Genomic DNA, 21,481 nt, shown 5'->3' with positions numbered 1-21,481 from the left:
GCCAGTTTGGAACATGCTCAGCACAGCTAGGATTTCCTGGGCATTTAGATGGTAAGATCAAGGATATCTCAAATGAGCATATCAAACTGAATTTTTAAGAAAGGCTTATAAGTTAGATGAATTTTAATGTACTTTTACAGGAACATGAAGAGATATGGAGCAGAAGTCACTAAAATAAGCACATATTAACTTGGGGGGGTAAAAGAAAGGTCTTCAGAAAATTTTTATGAGTAAAAACACCATGGTTTTTCCTTATCGTCAACTACAAAGTTTTGGATGAAGTTTTCTTGCTGTGCCTTTCTGAATATACGAGGCAGACATCCAGCACACAAAACTTTATTCCAAATGTATGTATATTTGAAAATGTAGAAGCATCTGCAAACAAGGTTTATAATGAAAAATATCAAACAACTTTCATAATCAGCAATGCTAGATGTGCTGCCTGTATGGAGAAATACATAAAAGTGCTGAAATGTATAAGCACACATCCATTCCAGCTGCTAGCATTCTTTAGTAATGAATCTTGCCAATAGGACAGCTTTTATGAAGGCAGCTCATAAGCAGCAGCCTATTGAAATTAGATCTGTGTGTTTTCCCTGAACAGCAGTTTACAGAGCCACTTTGTTGTATCCGTCCTGCAGTAGAAATTCCTAGATGCCTTTATTTTCATAAGGCAAATATGGTGAGATTTTGTCTTGGCCTCAGGAGTCCACACCTGAAAATCTTCCCAGTGCAGTCATGGGTAAGCAGATACATGTCACTTCCTATGAGCAGCATAGTAATAGACGTGGAATGTACAAAGCTAAACTCAAAATCGGTATAGTATGGAGCTTGCAACACTGAGGGCTCAAAAAGGTGAAGTTAGGACAGAGAAGATTGGACCACTGAATATGAAGATTTGTGACTACACATTTGTTAATAGTGTAGTAATTTCCCCTACTACTCTTGTCATGGCAGGTAGCTGCTGAATCAAATTATCAAGCAAAAGAAATAAAAGTGAAAGTCAATAGGGAAGAGTATCTGCAGATCAATGGAACAAAGAATCAATGATATAATAAATGATAATAATCAGCTCTCCTTTTATAAAGGAGATAGCTCAAGCCCTCAGTGGGCAACCCTTGGGAAGGAACAGTCTGTGCTACAACTTCTGAAGATAAAAGAAAATACTAAGATCATTTTATCTGTTCTTCAAATATCAGTTACAATTACAAATACTGAAATATATTATTGGTGCAGAATTAAGGTTATTTGAATGTTCTGTGCATTTCTGTATCTTGACAAGTGTGGATTTTTGGTTTAAGTTAAAACTTTATTAGAAATTTTCTGAGTGTTCTACTGCTTGTTTTTGAGCTATTAGATTTTCCTTGCAAATATTTGTGCTTCAAATTGCTGATATGTACTGGTCAGCCTTAATTCTGGCTCCAGATACCTCTTTCTTTCTTTCTTGCTGAGAAACATTATAGTTATCTAAAAGGTGAGACAAGGAAAAAGTCATCAGACAATTGGAAGGAATTCTGCCACAGGGATTAAAGAAACACATCTGTTTAGACCTTGTTTAGTTACTAAACTGTTAGTTGTCTAAAAACTGAGGTGCTTTTGGAAAGCCACAGGCAGTTGTGATACTAAACATCTGTGAGCAGATGGAGTCTACAGCTTAAGGAAGTACATGGTCCATTAGCAGCTGAATAGCAAACCAGCTTGATGGCTGTAGTGTCACCATTGTGTGTTGGAGACAGCCAATGCCTGGAACAGGCAGTTTTTCTGATAGAGCACTAGAAATAAAAGCTGTTGTTTGCATGGAGCAGCAGAAAGCCTGCATGATGGAAATAAACAGTATACCATGTGTCAACATTGTAAGTACAAATTAGATCTGCCAGTAATAACTTTACCTTTTATCTTTGTTATGGGCATTAATTCTTTGCTGACAGGGCAGGTGCAATATGGTGAGAAACTACCTAAGTTTATCTAAAAACTGTTGAGGCTAAGGGAAAGGCTCATGCTGATGCAGGAATGCTGGGTTTCACCTCTCTGTGTTGCACGATTTACATGCTCTCTACACTTCCAGTGATACTCATAAAGAGGAGATGGGCACTGGAGGCAGCAGCAGGTTTCACAGGTAGCTGGTGATACAGTTTTTTATATATTTTTATAGATTGTGATGCTCCATGCTGCCTGAAGGTCTCAGTGACTCCTTCTTTCTTCTTCAACTTTGACTTTTTTTACTCTTTCCCTCTCTGCATTTCCTTCTTTATTTCCTTTTCCCTGCTTTCTTTTTTTAGTCTTTTTGAGTTTTGTTTACACAGTTGTAGTCTCTGCTTTCTCCCATGTCCCATTCTGTGCAGTGATTTTGTTATAATCTCAATCCTCTCCTCCCCTCAAGGTTGCGTTGCTTAGTCACTTAGTTCTGCATATAAACTGCCTTTAATCTCTCTCTGCTTTGGCTTCCCATTATAATTCTATATCCTGTTTTTTTCATATGCCTCTCCCAGTTTCCCCATTGTATTCAAACAGTTCTTCCCCTCTATTGACTCATAGTCTTCACTTTAACACAAGCTGTCTCCACTTCTAGAGATCACGGTGGCTACTTTAATTCAGGATGGTCCCACAGCACAGCATCATGTATTTGTTTATTCCACTTCTGGCTCCTCTCTAGGGAAAACTTTATGACTAATAACTTAATTGCTTTGCTGTCTGATTTGGTTCACTTGGTTCCCAACCACTTACCAGAGACAGCTACCTTTTCATTACTGGTTTTGACACCTTTCATTTTTTATGCACAATGTTTGCCCAAAAGAGCAACAACAGCTCTTTTAGTAATAGATTGAATTGATCAAAAATGACTCAGTTTTGAAGACTGGCATTACTTCCCTGAGATGTTTTTATAGCAGTGAGAAATGCCTACCTGATGCCTAGTCATCTCAGCTATTAAACTGAAACAAAAAGTGTCATGAGAGTAAATCACAACAAGCTTGTTGAAGTGCCCCAGGTGCATCTCACACGCCTAGCAAATACCAGCTGATGCTTCCTGCCTCCTCCGAAGAATATAGTCTTCCTTGAAGTACACATTTGGGTGTTCTGGGCTTTTTTTAGCCCAAGGAGAGAAACTGCATAATCTTGGCAGAGCTTAAATAAATATATATATATATATATATATATATATATATATATATATATATATATATATGAAAGAATAAATCCACCTTTAAGTGAAAACTAAGCCTCTGAGATCAAGTTGATCTTAGTAAACAAGGAACAGGGAATTAATTATGAGATCAAGTGAACTTTTGAGAAGACATTTAGGAGAGTTTTGACAACTCTGAAAGAATGAGGAAGATGAGTAGGAATGGAAGTATTTTAAAGGGAAAGGGTATCAAATAAACCAGCAGGACAAATAACACTGACAGAAAAGTGGCTGAATAGTGGGAACTGGGAGATGTCTTGGAGAGTTTCAACCTTCAGTACCTTCAGTTGCAATTCATCAGCAGATCCTACTAGATTTTACCTCCTCTCACTTCAGTTTCATAAGGAATCAAGTGTTTTCAGGGTCTGGGTGGTTGCAGAGGCAGTGTAAACTATTGCCTGAGTAATGTTCAGCTGGTAAATTAATGTTCCAGTTAATTTGCAAGACTGATTTGGTAACTGAGATAACTCAGGGCTTTGATAGTGAAATCGTTTTTGTGAAATTAACTTTTTTTTCTTGTGTGTGGGATGAAGCCCCACAACAGAGTTTCTCTGACAAAAGTCAAACTTCTCAGTGCTTTCCTCTGAATAGGGAGTGGTCTCTGTGGTGTCCAGGGATGAAGTACATCTCAGTTCTCCTCTCTTCCTTGTAACCTGTGTGGCCCACACAGATGCTTGGTGCAAAGAGGAAAACAGAATCACCCCTCTGTTGCCTAGTTCTGATTATCTTGCCTTGAGGGCCTTCCTTTGGGCCAGCTGTATTTTTTGAGCATCTGCAATAGTTACAATGGTGAGTATATGCATAGTACCGGGAAATTTCTTATTTATACCAATGCAGCAGAGAGCTGTAACAGTCAGTGTATAATGGTGTCATGGTTCAAGCCCAGCCAGCAGCCAAGTCCCACACGGCTGGTTGTTCACTCCCCCACCAGTGGGATTGGGAAGAGAATTGGAGGGGTAAAAGCCAGGAAACTCATGGGCTGAGGACTGTTTAGTAGGGAAAGTAAAAGCCGCGCACGCAAACAAAACAAAACAAGGAATTTTATCACCACTTCCCATGGGCAGACGTGTTCAGCCATCTCCAGGAGAGCAGGGCCCCATCACGTGCAATGGCTGCTTGGGAAGACCAACACCATCATTCTAAACATTCCCCCTTTCTTCCTTCTTCCCCACACTTTATGTACTGAGTATGATGTCATGTGGTCTGGAATATCCCTTTGGTCTGTTTGGATCACCTGTCTTGCATGTGTCTCTTCCCTCTTTTCTATGCACACTCAGTCTAATCATCAGTATGGCAGTGCAAAAAGCAGAAAAGTCCTTGGCTCTCTGTGAGCCCTGTTCAGCAACAACAAAAGCATCCTTATATTATTAACACTGTGTCCAGCACAAATCCAAAACACAGCTCCATACCAACCACTGTGAAGAAAATTACTCCAGCCAAAAGTGGCACAAATGGAGATACCAAGCCTGGTGTAAAGGGACTACAGTGCTGCTTTGTTTTTTATCCATGTGAATTGCTGAGCAGTTTTCTAGTTGCCATGGGCAGGACAATTTCTGAGCATCTTTAGGCATCTCATCTCTTGGAAGATTTAGCAGTTTCATTGACATTATTGCTAACTGAAAGAAGAATTTAACCTCATTACTTCCTGACTTTAATATCATAACTTCATTACTTGGTCCAGTGACCTCTAAATAATTAGGGATGAAAATAACAATGACGAACATTTATTTATAATTGGGGGTTAACTGAATGACACCTGCCCCTCACCTGTGCACTCTGCCATGTAGCTGGGGCAGCAAGACAGAGTTAAATGGTCTTCTTTATTTCAGAACAAGCTAATCTACACGACTACAATCCAAATAGTCTTTGTAATTACATATTATTTACAAATGCTGGATGGATAATATTCAGGTTAATTTATATCACTGCCTTACCAATACTTCCAGTGCTTTCTGTTCACCTGCAGAGGCAGTGGTACCAAGCCCACAGGTTTATGCATCTGTTTTGGAAATGTCTCAGAGGTGATTCAGGAATGCAAGAGCAATCTTCAGATGGATTAAATTTTTAGGACTCTATTGCAGTGAACAACATGGCACCAACAACATTGGCCAACTAGGATCCTAATGGCATTTTTGCACATAAAGAAACTGTATATAATTTTGCAAGCTTTATATTTGCTAAAGTTTGATCTCTCCATTGAAAATAGTCATTTGCATAACATTTTCAATCTAAAAACAATATGAGCAAAAGGAGGAGGAAGGAATCTAGAAAAAAGAAAATGTTATTCCTCTAATGTTTCTAGAGAAATTTCTCAACCTATGAAGGCCTCCATAGGTCATATTCTCTGAGATCTGTTCTCTGAATTAAACTTTTGACATTTCATCACCTAATCACCATCTTTACCACTTCTTGATGAATGGTTCCAGATTTGGAACCATTTTGAATGGTGTCACACCGTTTTGAATTGGGTGTGATACTTGCATCTCTCTTGAGCAGCTGTGTTGCCGTTTGCACCCATATGTGGGCAGTTTAGTTGCAAATTAAATTAGAAATAGTAATGTGAAACTGAGAGGAACCTGTAATAACCACATGGTTCTTTTCCAGTTATATATTCAGTCATCTTAGTTACACTTTGTCCTTGAAAGTGGTACGAATATCCAGATTAACTACATATGGATATATTCTCTCCTTCCGTTCCCTATAATACTTTTAGTTTAATTAAATGGATTCTTTTAGAATTTTCCCGATGCACATGGTAACTGATTTCCTACTTGTCAACCTATGACAAGATTTCCTGCTGTGGGGTTTGAACATTGTGATACAAGCTAATACCTGAAGTTATATTTTATTAACTACAAAAATTAATAATTTTTTTAAGGCTTCTCTTTATTCTAGCTCTCAATGTTCCATGCAAACTGTAGCTAAAGATCTCCAGGGGAGAAGAAAATTAAGATTTGAATAATTGGTGAGAACTGCATGTTTTAGCTATTGTGATATCCTCAGCTTTTGCTGTCCTCTCAGCGAGTAAATGAGTTAGCTGCTGAGCTGTTAAAAGTCCTGTAGAGAAAATTACAATGTGAAAATACAATCTGGACTTGCAGTTTTTCTGTCCCACAGGCTCATCCAGCTTTTTTGCTGTCAAAAGGAAACAACTGCTGCTCCCAGGTGCAACAACAGGGTCGCTTGCTCAGCTGCACTGACACCTCAAGTAAATCTCTTGAAGTTACAGAATTTCATTTGGGAGTATAGTTACGAATTCAACTCCAGGACAGGTCCCACAGCCCCTCAGGGAGGTGCTGAAATACTCTGTATTCTCTTCTAGTTCTTGTGGAAAGCTGTGAAGTAAATGGGACACATATACACATTGTGGTATAGTGGGAGAGGCTGTATTTTCAGTGTACGAGCAGAAATTTGCATCTGGTTGTCTGGTGAAGAGCAGGCTGTGAGGATGGAAAATATGGTGACAGATTAAGTGTGCTGGCACTGTGCTTCTCATCCATGGACTGCACATTCCTGCAGCACCCCTCAGGTTAGAGGACTGGGAAGCCCCTTGAAGGCAAGTAATGCTTGAACTACTTGGGAACATCACCTCTTTGCTTTTCATTTCCCAAGTGACATGTGAGAGTTGGGAAGGCTTTACACCTCTAAAACTATTTTGTCTTTCAAAAAAAATCAGGATTTCTCTTTCCACCTATGTTCCTATGTAGTTATCAGGGTAAGCAATTCAAGCCTGTGGTTTTGAGGGTCTCCACCACTTTTCAAGTCCCAGGTTTTGCTTCCACCTGAAGTGCTACACAGTTGTTTCTTGCATCTACAAACAGCAGAGCACCATAACCTGTGATCACAGTCTCAGCTCTTAATATTTTTTGTCACAGCTGCGATGAGTTTTGTTACTGGTATTAAAACTGGTATTAAAACTGCAATGCAATTTGTATGTTAAAACAGGTAAATGGCTTTTTTTTTATTGTTTTCCTACGTTGGTACTGTAGTTATAATGAGTGCTTTTATGGCTCTGCTGGCAAAGGCTGGTGTTTTCCCTGAGCTACAGCAGCAGCTGCAAAAGCAAGGTCTTAAGGAAAATCTTGGAACAGGTGAACATTTCCATGCCATTATCCCGTTAAAACTGGAAGATGCGAAAGCTGCTTTTATTTAAAGAGACATTTTTCAGATCCCATGAACCTACCTCTTACATATGTAACACTGCATAATTGCTGGGTCCCGACTGTAGGCACATACCAGGCCAGTTCACATCTAGTTTACTGTGGAAGAAAATTTTTGCATGCCAACAGGCAACTAAGGATGAGCTCCAGCAAGTCACCAGTTCCAGGCTGGTAGGCAAATAGCAGCACTTTGCATCTGTTTGTAGTCACAGACCAACACAGAAGCTGGCTGGAACTGTCTTTCCTTCTTGTAGCAGGCAAGAAAGTGAGTTGTGAGACGCTGATTAACAAGAAGTTGTTTTCACTTCTGTGCCTCGATACAGTTTTTGAGATGAGTTTCCCTCAATGTCAATGTATGTGGCAAAAAGCATCACTGTGAGTGTCAAAAATCATGACCTTTCCTGTGTTTCTCACCTAATTTAGATCTTTAGAAGTCAGTGGAAATACACTAAGGCAGGGTCTGATGGTACTCTGCTATTCCTGGAAATGCTTTAATGTGGTAACTGGCAGAGCAGTTAATCTGTGGAGATCTACATCCTTGCCCTGGCCAAGGCCAGAACAAGTTGGTGCAGTGAAACCTGTCAATGAGCAGCTATGCAATCTTGTCCTAAGGAAGTTCCTCAATTTCTCTGCACATTAATGCTTGGTATGTCTGAACAGGGAAGATTTATATGCCCCTACTTTTTTTCTTCCTAAAGGATAGTATACAGGTGCTCTAAGGTCGTCTGTGTTAACTTCTGCTCAGAAGAGGTTTGGATTTTAACTGTTTTAAATCCATGAACCAAATGCTAAATTTCACCCTGGCAAAGGGGAAGATCAGAGGCAGGAGGTATCCTGTTGTGCCATCCAGCCAGAATGAACCATTTGCAATGTAACTGCTTGCCAGCCTTGTGCCTGTGAGTTGCAGCTGATCATGCAGATTGCCCCTGGCAGTTTTTCTAATCCTAAATATCCCTTTTGGTTTTGTGGGTTTTTTTTAGCTGAAACAAAGATCTGCTTCAAGTACTACCATGGCGTGAGTGGGGCACTACGAGCCACGACTCCAAGTGTGACAGTGAAAAATAACTCAGCTCCTGTAAGTTTTGCTGATCTTTTTTCTTTTCATGTATGTTCTGTCATCATTGTGCTATGCCTTGCTTGTCTTGCCTGCTTTAAATATCTTATATCAAAATTGAACATAATATTGGCTCTTCATTGTATTATGGTACAGAGAAATGGGTCATCTTTCCATGGAATGTGGGTTTGTATGCAAAGAGAATGTAGATTCAGCTCTGAATCTGTCGCTGATAACCTCTCTGGTTTGGGGCAAATCCCACATCCTAGCTGTATCCTGTTCTGTAAAGTTGTCATCTCTCTCCTGGGTGCTGTGAAATTTGGGTGATACCCGTAGAGGATTTGGGATCCTTGGACTGTTAATACAGTAAGTGTCCAGAAAGGGAAAAGATTTTCCTCTTTCAAGTGCTTTTTTTCAAAATGAACATTTTCACAGCATTGCCTCTGAGTTCCAGGAACAAGCACACTGTGACATGCCCCCATCAGTGGTAAGAAATGGGCACTTGGGACCTGATCTATCAAAGGACTGAAGATAATTTTTGACAGATTTAGACTTCACTGAGAGCAATTGTAATTTGCTAGAGTCTAGCAAAGCTCTGTGGCTTAGATAGCTCTAAAAAGCTATGTATCTTGTCTGGTATTGGGAAATGTTATCACCCTGAGAGTGAAACATCTTTTAGAAGCCCTCAAGGAGACTTGATGACCTCCAAAGCTTGTCTGGCCTTGCTGACAGTGTTTCACTGCCTGCCAGGCTTGGCAGAGACCTGCATGAGCTGAAGAGTTATATTCCAACCAGCATAAGGAAAAGACTAGGTCAGACATTTTTCAGTCTGGAAGTTGGGTTCAGAAAAGAACAGGAAAGAACTGTCTTACCTGTGGATGTGTGTAGGTTTAGGTTTCAGTGGACATCACTGAAGCTTAATTTTTTTTGCTTTTTAGTGTTGTTTGGTTTTGTTGCTTTTGTTGTTGTTGTTTTTTGGTGTTTTTTTTGATGTGGGTTTTTCCCAGGCCAAACTTAGTATTTCTAGAAAGGCTGAAAAGTCTCACATGCTGTGTACTGGCTGTATCTGATCCCACTAGAGCCAGAAACAATTCATTTTTTCACCCTTGAGCCACAAAAAGACTTTTGGTGGTTTCTCTTTGCCTTCTTTTGATGCACAGTATAGCTGCAAACTAGATGCTGGGTAAGGGTTGCTGGCACATCCTTTACGACTAAAAGGCATTCATGTCTCATTGCGCCTTTCTGACGTCCTTATGGTGAAGTCATTCATCAGTTTTAGAGCCTGAAGAGTTCCCTTCAGCTGTCTACAGAAGAACATTAGGATGTGGCCTTGGATATCTTCATTGCAAGGGATGCTGAAAAGTTCTTTTTAGCCTGTAGTGAGTCACATCTTGTAACCCCAGGACTTGCTGCTGATTTCCCATTTGTTGTAATTTGGTGGGATAATGTCAGTCATTGGTTGAGACACTGTCTTCTCTGAAAGGTAAGCCAGCCAGCCGAGGTGATAGCTACCAGTAGGCTGAGAGATTAGAATTTGTTTTTTGCATTATTCCCATCCACGACTTAGACCTGAGTTGGAGCCAACTGCACAAATTTTTCAGGTCTAGTATGGAAGGGTTATTCTTTCATTATTAAGTATCAGCAGTATGTATGAAATTAGTAGAAGAATGTCTGAGGACCTGTGCCTTTGTAAGATGCAAATAGATAATCTCCAGATTCTTTAGCTGAGAGCTTTACATAGATATTTATGGGGAAATAAAACAGTCATTCACTTTCAGCTAAGGCAGGACTTGTGTTTAAAAGACAATCCTCTTCATGCAGTACTCATGGTCTTCATAGAAATCTGGTGATGACTGCCTATTATGACCTTTAGTTGAGTACACTGTACACAACTAAAAACCAAAATATGATTAAAAGTGGTATCAGATAATGATTTTCTGTTTGAGGACACAAGCAGTGTCCTTGGAAATAACATTCTTTTTCTGTAATCTTCTAATTTTTTCCTGCCTTTCTGGGTTTCAAAATAGCCTGTGTGGGTTTTTTGCAGACCAGAGAGGCCAGCAGTGTTGTAGGTGCAGCATCGTTTTGTCTGTTGTTTTCTTCTTCCTTGTTTTGCTGCATGACTTATTTGGTGCATTGTAAGGCAAATACTAAGTGAAGACAACAGAAGCAATGGAATGGCAACAAATGTTATGCAGTATGAACTTGGATGGACCCCTCTGCATGAGTGCAAAGAGGAGGAAAAAGTGCTATAAATTTGAAAACTCCTTCAGAGTCTGGAGAAAAACACTGGGCTGACTCTTGCTTGTGTGAAGGCTTTCAGATAAGTGTGATCCTCCAAATTCCAGTCCCAGCTGACATCATCAGATGGCTTTCTCCATCTGTCTCTCTGCAGTACATGTCCAGCCTTGAATACTGAAGTATTTCAATGTTTTATAGCATCCTGTACCATTGGCAAGTGGTGTTACTCCCACTGCACAGGTGGGGAAGGGGATAACAACGGTTCTGCCCAGCCCTACTCTTTTCTTGGTTCTTGAGGGCCTCTGCACTAGCTGCTGCTGAGGGTTGGGTGTTACCATGCAAAGTGCAGCTACTCTCTCCAGAACTGCAAACACTCACCTTTGACTGTGATTTCACTATTTTGTGCAATCAGTTAAGGGCTGTGGCAGTCTAGCACCATGCCTGTAGCTCACCTGGTGTCACTGACACTTCTTACCATAGTGAGACTTGACATTCTTGACTTCTTGATGGATGGGGATGCATCAAATTCCTCACTTGTTTTCGTTGCTCCAGTGGCTCAGAGCACTGCCCCAGGGTGCCAGGCATGGCATTTCTTACAGTACCAACAAAAGCTGTGGTCTTCTGACTGCTGTGGCCTCGGTGCAGAGAGGGCCTCTGCTGCTCAGAGGAAGCTTTCTTCAGGTCCTGGAACACCTTCCTGCACATCCCACAGGAGCCATCCTGGGTCTGTGCTTAGAAACTTACCCTCTATCGCAGCCAGTAGGAGTTTCAGCAGTGGCTGATGGACCTAAGTGTGTTAAAAAAAATAGCCTTACAGGGAGATAATCTCATTAGGGATCCCATTGTGGGATTGTTGAAGCTGAAGTTTTTTTGAAACCAAAGAGAATTTTGCCGTTGTAGTGACAGTGTCATAAATTCCCTGACTCTTAGGCTGTCAGTAGGGGACAGAGGGAAGGAGGCTTTGTGGTTTTGACATAATCAAACCTTTTTGTTTGGCACAGCTTACGAAAAAGATCCAGAACAGGTGTCCTTTGAGAAGCAGCATTTGGGGACAGGTGACCTTCTGGGGACAGTGTGTTTACTGCTAGTACTAACTCATCTGCAGCTGATGCCAGAGCCACCCAAGTGGGTTCTATCCAAGCCCCCGAGCACATGGCAGCTTCTGCATCAGGGGCAGCAGCTGCATACTGGCTGCTTGGTGTGTGTCCTGTCAACGAGCCTGGAAACACTGATAACCAGCAGTATCCTAATACCACAACTTAAAACAACAACAAAAAACCCTCTCCATTGTCTGTCTGACTGCAGTTTGCTGCAATTGAAAAGGGAAAAGAAGCTGGAAGTAGTCATGCTGGGGGCTGTAAGCAGTTGCTATTCTTGTTCACGCCCTGAGACGGTCTTTAACTGGCAGTTGAAAGGAATCTCACTTCCAAAGGGGAAAAAAAGCTGCTGTGTAAGTTGGATGTCTTTGTATAGCACCAATGGTGCTTTAGGCTGAGCAGCATCTCACATTTCTTGTCTTATGAATGTTCTGCTCCATTTGAGTTTATCCTCTTACGCTGTAACCCAGTTATTAGAGCTGCCTTGCCTGCTGATTAGGATGCCCTGCAGTTCGTTTGTTGGTGAAAAGTCCTGTCACATTTTATTGCCTGTGAATCATCAAGCTTGAATATCTGGGAATGAAGGGCTGTGCACTTTGGCCAGTTCATATATGGCAGAAGCTTAAATGTGAATTTGGGGCAGTAGATAGGCCTGGGGGTAATGATACTAAAAAAGAGCACCTGCAATTCTAGAAAAAAGAAAAGGAACATCCTGGCTAGCTCCTTCTTTTCTGGACTAGTGGAAAGCAGTGTTGCTTGTGCACAGTAATTTATACTACTAAAGCATAAACATTGCCATGGTATGGATGAGCAAACAGTTTTCTCAGTAGAAAAGAACATTTTCACAGCATCTAGAATGTTAGATTCATTTATTCATAATATTGTCACCACTGATTCAACTTTACATCAGACATTGTTTCAGAAAGAAATACAGGTTACAGCAATTAATTCTAGCAATAAGGAAGTGTTATCTTGTTAACATAAAAATGATTTAACCTGAACAAGGTTTTCTTGCAGTAAAAATAAAACTGGCGTGAGAACAGCATGCAGCAGAAAGAAGAACCTTTTTCTCCTAAGAGTTTATAGTCTAAAATGATAAATTGGATACATCACAATTAAAAGGCAGTAAGTGGAGAATCAATGCTTTAGCCTCAGGACAAATGTCTTCACTAAACTGGGAGCATTCACTCACTGTGTATTAGATGCAAAGAACCTCAGCTGATTGAACCTCTGGAGTTTTCATGCCACTGTTTCTATCTCACAGATCGTGGTGGGACTTGTCAGATACACTTAGCATTGTGGGAAAAGCTGTGTAAATTGGAGCTGATTATTGAAAGAGACCTTCTCTCTGTTGTGTTTGTGTGGAAGTGCTGCCTCAGCTGGGTTTCCCACAGCAGGAATTACTGCTTGATAAGCTGCTGCTATTTGGTGGTGACTGATCGTTCCTGAGAACTTCATGGCGTAAATATTTGCGTTACGTGCTGTCACGTGAGAGTGTGTGCGGCCGAGGAGTGTTTGATAATGAAGGATTCTGCTTCATTTCCATGTATGTGCTGCAAGATGGGATTTTATGAGAGTGTGCCTTTACAAGCAGCTGTATCTCTAGTTCTGTTGGAAGGCTGGATTTTAAAATCTCACCTGTGTCTTCTTTTTCACTTTATGTCTGGTTCTGTGATAAGTGAGTTTTAAAACTGTCCATGTTTCTAAGACATTGCTATGGAACAAATGTAACAATCTGATTTGGAAGGTGTAGGTATTATTATGCTTCAACAGACAGCAAAAATAAAGAGGGAACAGAATCTTCTAGTGGCTTCTGCACTATTCAGCAATTGAAGTTAAAAAAAAGTTTATGGAAAACACAACATGAGGCTGCTGCAATTAATCACAGCAAAGAATGCCATCCAGGTGTGTCTTTAACAAGTGTAAGTGGTGTACCTTGAAAGGCTCAGCATTTCCAGGGAGGGAGGCAACACTTCTCTGGAAGCTATGGTTATGCTTGGGTAACTGAGATGTGTCAAAAGTGAGCAAGAGAATCCCCTTTCCTTATCTTGAGCTGAGAAGTAGCCAGAGCTCCCCCAGCTGCAGCTACCTTCCAATACAAGGCAAGCAGCAGCATTTTTAGTATCACCAATGTTCTGTATGCATTTCCCCCTCTTACCTGCAAAGGTAAGTCATTCAGGAATGAAAAAAAATGAAGCCAAAATGGGAAGGGGAAATGACTGGAAGGATTCAGTCAGCTGGAAGGAAGCAATCAAATACAAAGTTCTCTTTGCCAGCATATGGTCCCTTTCCAATGGAAAAGGGCACCTAGCAGAAAATATATATGCTAAGAAACAGTTGCTGAAAGAGAGTGGACTCCCTGATTAACTATTTGAGGTGAATAATTATGAAAAAAGTAGCTGATCCATAAACTGTGGAAGGAAAGTGACCTGTATAGGTTTCTTATCTGTTGGAAGTACCTTCCCATTTTGGGTTGTCCCCGATGCAGGATTTCTTTCACAACAGCAGCAGTGCTGTCCACACACTGCCTGCATACATTGCCACTGGTGTAGGCTAACATCATGAAGTGGTCTAACATGAAGACACGAAGCCTTTAAATTCTAAGAAATTATTACACTGACTAGGGAGTTGTTTTAGCAATTGAACAGGCAGTTCCTTGGCTTTCCATAGGCATTCAAGGAGCAATTTTGTCATTGTGTGCAAAAGAACATTTTGGTGTCTGGAGTTAGGAAGCTATCATAGCTGACAGAAGCTGATCAGAGAAATTTAGTAGTACCTCTTAGAAGGGAATCAACAAAGATTTGATGTACATAGGGAACACTAGCACTCTCATGTTCAGTCCTGTCTGCACTCGTATATTTGCTTTGAAATGCTCTAGAGAAGGGATACACCAACCATTTCAGTGGCTACAGCTAACATGCATTCAGAGGGAGCAGGGCTTTCCTGGCAGAATTTGACCCCACTATCTACATAATATAAGGGAACAATTTTTGATATCAGAACAACCCTCGGCATACTTCTTACATCTGAAAAATGTCATTAATTCTTTTTTTTCACTTCCATGTTGTTCAATTATAAACCCACAGTAGTGTTTTACAGCCTAATTTGGTCATAGTCAGTTCATGTTCAAGTATACTTACTCCCATGAGCAGCCTCTAAATACTTGCACAGTTGAGCCCTTAGTTCAGTGTAATTACATTTTCGGTTATGCTTTTCTATATCCTAATTATCACTGATTCAAAGAATTTGAAGGTTAATGACACATCCAAATTAATTCTTATTGCCACCTCAGTAACACAGTCTCTTTTTCAGTATCCAGTTATAAAAAGTCTATTGTATTTACACTGCAATTACCCTGTCTTGTAGCAAGCACTTCATTTATAAGAATTAGTGGAGTTGGAAAGCGTAACCAAGATGTAATTGGTCCTCCGACTGCAGCATAACTATAGTCACTGTGTTATAAATAATAACCTTTTTCTTCCTTTTAGTTTCTCCACTCTCATTTTAAATAGGGATGGTTGAGATTTTCTTTAAATATTAAGAAACCTCATTTGTAATGAAGGTCTCTTCTGAGTGCAGTTTAATAATACTTGCTTTTACAGTTCTGCTTTAGTAAAGGTGTAGAGCATGTGCTGGAACTTCACTGACTTTACTGGAAAAGTTTATTTTCCTTCAAATTGGCGGTATATTTCAAAAAAGTATAGAACTGGCAAATAGGGTCACTTGCATTTTCATTATGACAAATTTCAGATGTGTCAGTGGCTAAAGTAAGAAATTATCCAAGTCTGTGCTCCTGGTGGCTTTTTTCTCTGTCTTGTTATCGACTTTTCAGCTTGGTGTGGTTAAAACTCCTATTATCATTCATTCATAGATTTACACCCTTTTTGAGAAGTAAGTACTCATAATTTATTATCTAACAAGCACAAATTGAGCAGTGGAGGTACAAACAATTTTCTTTGTGAACATTGATTTCCTCAGCAGCAGTGTGTAACTCTCAATATGCAGGTATGTGTGTTCTTATTGTTCCACCCCAGGAGGAATGTCTCTGCTTTCCAGCACACAGCTGTTTGCATATTTAAATGTTATTTAATTTTGTAGTCTTCATAATTTCCTGATTCATCCATATGAAAGACAGATTATTTGATCATTTTAATGGAATTGCAAACCCAAGTACCTAAAATAAGCCTTGGCATCAAAAATCAGACTGAATTGGAAAAAACTATGCAACAAATGATCCCAAAATACTTCTCAGTGTTTTTTCTGCCCAAATCCACCTGCATATTTCACACAGATCTTCAAGAAGTACATATCTAGGAGAGAAGGGGAAGAGCTTCTTGTATGGTGCATGTGGGATGCGTGGCAGCAGGTGAGCAAGGATCAGTGCTGTGGTCCTCTGGAACTCGGTGCTTGTCAGTGAGGAGGGCTGGCTGTCCTGCCTTGGAACAGTCACCATGCAGTGACTCTGCACATATTGCTGCCTTGACAGCCAGTGCCCTTTTGTGTCCTGTGGTGAATCCAGGTAGTATATGAGAGCATGGAGGAACTAAGCTTTTATATCAAATGAATCCCTGGCGGAGTACCAGGCACTTGGAGCAGGGAAAGTCTGTGTGCCTGTACAGGCAGGTGTCCTGTTCAGTGCACTGAAAAGTGGAATGATCTGAAGTGCAAGTTGTGGAGGTCCTGACACTCATCTTTAGTCCTCTTTTACCACTGCAGGCATGCTTAAATTCATAGTGGCTTCACACATGATGTGTTGCTGTAGACAAAGCTGCAATGGATTTAAACAGAAAAGAGGTGACATAAGAAAAAGCTGGCATCTTTTAAATTATTAAGTAAAATAATTCTGTAAGTGTTCATCCGTCAGACTTTTTCCTGTTGTGGTAGTCCAGATGTGCAATTCTGCAGATTTAAAGCAGAGTAGGGCAGAATGAAAACCAAGGTTAATGCTACCATTTACAGTTCTGGTTAAATTGTTGTCCATTTCTTGCCCTCTCATGGACTCTACCTAAGCAGCACTAGTTGTGGAGCTGCTGAGCCATCCCAAAGTATCACTGGCCACAGCCTAGTCTTCGCTGTGCGGGTCAGTTGCGCCAGTTTTGGCCTTCTCCCTGTCACCCTAATTTCTTTGAATATGTTGTTTCAAAGAAAGCACTTGGGTCAAATTTAATCTTACTGTGCATCTGATTCTGTATGAACTTCTAAGTGTAGATTTAGCATGGTTTAATTATCAGACTTGCAATGCAACAGAGAGTTGAAGTGAAGAAATAAAAAGTATGACAGATGGGAACTGGAGTGATTTTATTTCAGCAATACCAAGAAGACCATTACACAAGACATTTATTTGTTAATGGGTTCAATAAGAGTCTGGTATTTCCCAGCCACTTTCTTTTGGAATGTCTCTTGTTACAGTCACATAATAGCCATAGTAATATCTGCACATCATATTGCTCCCTTCTGTGGTTTAATAAATTATGGAGAGATCAGCAACTGTTCAGCACACTGCACTGGTGTAATCATCCTTGCTTTGGCCTTTTACATTCTTAGATACTCTCTCCTGCATCTGGTCAGATTAATGAAAAACAGTGCAGTTCTTGACATTATAGTGGGTCTGAGGGCAGATATTTTAGTTTTTTAAGGGAGAAGGAAAGAAGGGTTTAGACCTGGGGAGTACTTCAGAGCTGAATGTGATAGAGTGCTGAATGAAGGAATGAAGCACCTCCTGCTTCCCCCTTCTAGGAATTACTTGCTGTGATAGGGCAGGAGTCTGATTGTGGGTGAGCACCAGCTAAATGACATGGGGTAGTTTAGACTACATGACACAGCTTTCCAGTATATTTTAGTTCAGAAGTTGCAAAAATATTTGCTTTGATGTTGCTTTACAAAATAGATTATTTCTACCCTTTTTCCCTGCATTTTCCAGTTTGATTTGTTATTGCCAATTTTGTACACATTGATTTAAATTTCATTGGGTGCACTAGAGGCCTTTTAATGAATTTAAAAAGACAACATTGTGTTCTACCAATTTTTTTGTGTGTGTTTGACTATTATTTAGTGAAAACACTATTTATACTTGGCACAATCTTAATTAAAAATAAAAATACACTTTTCACTCAGAAAAAAAAAGGAACAGGAATTTTGCCAGGGTGAATCCAGTATCCAGCTAGTCCAACGCCCAAGACCATGGAAGCTATGAGAATCCTGTAGTGCATGGGCATACATCCTCCAGGTCAAATTTGGTATATCTACTGTACTGCCTGATGGGGCATAAAGAGGAAAAGACCAGGGTTTGATGTTCTGTGCTCCATTTTCTTTCCAGGACTGCTTATCCACATCATGACTTGCCCTAATGTTTTCACTAGCTGTCCTTTCCTGCTCTGCACTGGACCCTCATAGAGAGGTAGCTGTTGGAAAATTTGTGTCCCTGTTGTAAGTGGGAGGCTGGATGACTGCATCCCATTCCAATGCTTGAAAACCCTTTCCCTGAAGAAATTCTTCCTGATGTCCAACCTGAACCTCCTCTGCTGTGTCTTGAGGCTATGCCCCACTTGCCAAAACCTCCTTGCAGGTAATTGTAGAGAGCAATAAGGCCACCACTGAGCCTCCTTTTCTCCAGGCTAAACAACCCCAGCTCCCTCAGCTGCTCCTAGAGGACTTACCCTCCAGACCATTCACCAGCTTTGTTGCCCTTCACTGGGCTCCCTCCAGCACATCAATATCTTACTTTAAGTGAGGCACCCAGAGGCACTTGAGATGCAGCCTCACCAGAGCCCAATAAAGAGGGACAATCACAGCCCTGGTCCTGCTGGCCACACTATTTTTGATCCAAGCCAGGATGCCATTGGCCTGCTTGGCTACCTAGGCACACACTGGATTATGTTGTGCTGCTGTCAACCAGTATCCCCAGGTCCTTTTCTGCCAGGCAGCTTTGCAGCTACACTGTCCCCAGCCTGTGGCACTGTCTGGGGTTGTTGTGACCCAAGTGTAACACCTGTCACTTGGCTGTATTGAACCTCCTACAGGTGGCATCATCCCATCAATCCAGCCTGTCCAGATTCCACTGCAGAGCCTTTCTACCCTCTAGCAGACCAACACACCTGCCTAACTTATTGCTATCTGCAAACTGAGGGGCAGTCAATCCCCTTGTCCAGATGATCAGTAAAGATATTAAACAGCATGTGCCCCAATAACCCCACCTGTGACCAGGGAGTAATTGGATGTGGGTCCTTTCATCACAGCTCTCTGGGCCCAGACATCCAACCAGTTTTTAACCCAGCATAGAGTGCACCTGTCCAAGTCATCAGCTACCAGCTTCTCGAGGAGAATTCTGTGGGAGACAGTATCAAAGGCTTTACTTCTGCCTTCTGGGGTAGAAGACATTTGGAACAGGAATAGTGTTAATTAGCTAAGAAATCTGAATCAGCTGGGATGAGATGTATCAATTGCTGTATCTACTGGTATCTGTGGCCCAGTGTCTGGTTTAAGCCCAGCTGGAAATAAAGTACAGTGCAGTCACTCACTTAAGCTGCCCTCTTCTCCACCCACCCCCATGGAATGGGGAAGAGAATCAAAGTTAAACTTGTATGTTGAGATAAGAACAGTTTATAATTGAAAATAAATTAAAATACAGTAATAATGTTAAATGATGATAATAATAATAGTAACAATAATAGTAAAGGGAAAAACAGATGATGCACAATAGAATTGCTCACCTCTTGATGACTGATGCCAGACCGCCTTTCCCAAACCCAGATCAACTTTCCTACTAGGGAACTCCTCCCAGTTTATATACTGGGCATGACATTCCATGTTAATCTCTTGGAATATCCCTTTGGGCAGGTTGGGTCACCTCTCCCAGATGTGCTCCTTCCCAGTTTCTTTTGTGAACCTCCTCACTGGAACAGCATGATAAGGGGAAAAAAAAAAAAAAGTCCTTGACTAGCAACAACTAGCAAAAGCCAAAACATCAGTGTGTTATCAATACCATTCTCATTCCAAATCCAAAACACAGCACCTCTAACCAAGAAGTTAACTCTATTCTATCTGAAACCAGGACGCCCAGGAAGTAATTTCCAGTCATGTTTCTGGGAGCATGTTGTGCTTTCACCAAAACAAGAAGCCCATGTTCTGGTTATCATTAAAATTATGCTGACACTTTTTCAAGACTGTCTGACTTAATGTATAAATTCTAATTGTTCAGATTCTAATTTCTTAATGATGACCCATCTTTAGTACCTGCAATTTCAAGCTATTTTTGCCATTTTTTAATATCTTGTTCAGCTTTGTAATATAATACTTGACCATTGGTCATCTTTATATTTAAACCTCAGATGTGGGCAGCAATGTTTTACTTCTTGGGTATGTGCTACGAATTAATGTTTTCCAAAAGGGTTACAAATTCTCAAATGAAAGTTGTTATCATAGACTGTAATCTGCTGTTAATTCCTATTAGCTGATGGGACAAAGCAGAAGACTTAATAGGAAGTATTAGCTATGCTGAAAAGCACAGTGGTCAGGTTTCTGACTGACATGTCCATTCAGGGGAATTGGCATACTAAGCCATGCTAATTAGTTCAGAACAAAGAAGAAATGACTCATGTTGAAGAAGGGATGCAAATATTAGCTGAGAGACAGTTGTTTGTGTGGATAAACCTTCTTAAGATGTTGAATAAATTTTAAAAGATGTACAGGGAAAAACATGAACTCACTGCTTATCCAAAGCAATGAATAAAATCCCAAATGGCTCTTTAAGAGCTTGCAATGAATTAGACAAAATAAGTGGATGGAGATGGGACAGTGAAGGAACTTGTTTTGTAAAATTGTTATGATAACTTTTGTAGCAATAGAAAAATAGGATATCAGGAAAACATGGTAAAACAGCAGAACTATTGTCTTATGGTTTTGTTTTTTAAAATATCTGTGATGTTTGTAAAACAATGTTAGGATGTCAGAGACTCATCTCATTTCTTGAAGATGGTCTTTTGTTTAGCAGTATTTACTACTGTGTCTCAAACACACTGCCAAGTGAAAAGCTAAGAGGAAGGCTAATCTGCAGGGAGAGATGATAACAAAGGTGTGGCTATGGGCTTTGAATCTATTGGTGTAGATTTAAAGTAACCTGAAAGCCAGATCCACTGATCCATATTTCTGCCTATTCAGTGAACTACTGGGTGAACTATTGCACAAATATAAGCTAGATGCAAGTTATTTACATTGTATTTCTTTGTATGGCTATTTTAAATTACTTACTGCTGTAAGGCATATACCTGTGGACAAGCTGCTTTGGTGTCTAATGTAAAATTGAGTTAAATTGGGTTTGGTGGTTGTTTTGGTTGTAGATTTTTGTTCACTTTCTTTTCTTTCAGAAAAGAGCATGGGGACTTAGCTGTGGTTTCTCTCTGAGGTCTCCTGATGCACTGACCAAGCTGCCTGTGCTCTGTGTTGCACTCAGATCTGTAGCCTGCAGGTTTTCAGATGGAAGGGAAGTGTTTAAGACACAGATGAGAAGTAAGCTGAACATGAAAGTTGCAAATTTGCTGTGCAAAAGCAAAGTACAATTTTACTTTTACAATTTTACATAAAAAGCTTTGTTGAGAATAATGATAAATTCTTGGGTAGGTGTATAGATTATAAAGTCTCTGAACCACCCACAAACATAACACAGATTTTAGTGGAATCACATATTCCTAAGCTAAAGGCTGCTGTGTTCTCTGTGGCCAGCTGGAAAACTGGCACAGTGGGAGGAAAACTG

The 21,481-nt window shown here is 40.4% G+C and overlaps 1 protein-coding gene across 1 annotated transcript in view; it reads left to right on the top strand.

Moving 5' to 3' along the window:
* Nucleotides 1-21,481, top strand: part of HECW1 (HECT, C2 and WW domain containing E3 ubiquitin protein ligase 1) — a gene marked incomplete at its 5' end in the record, with an annotated part of 164,575 nt that overhangs the window by 36,407 nt on the left and 106,687 nt on the right. Inside the window, one exon of the mRNA XM_083885048.1 lies at nt 8,322-8,416. Coding sequence (XP_083741174.1) covers nt 8,322-8,416 — 95 coding nt within the window. The remainder of the gene's footprint in view (nt 1-8,321; nt 8,417-21,481) is intronic.

The sequence above is a fragment of the Zosterops lateralis genome, assembly GCF_965231275.1.
Source record: "Zosterops lateralis genome assembly, chromosome: 1".
In the NCBI taxonomy this organism is placed as follows: Eukaryota; Metazoa; Chordata; class Aves; order Passeriformes; family Zosteropidae; genus Zosterops; species Zosterops lateralis.
Note: the sequence above shows the minus strand (reverse complement) of the source record. Positions and strands in the feature narration are given on the sequence as shown.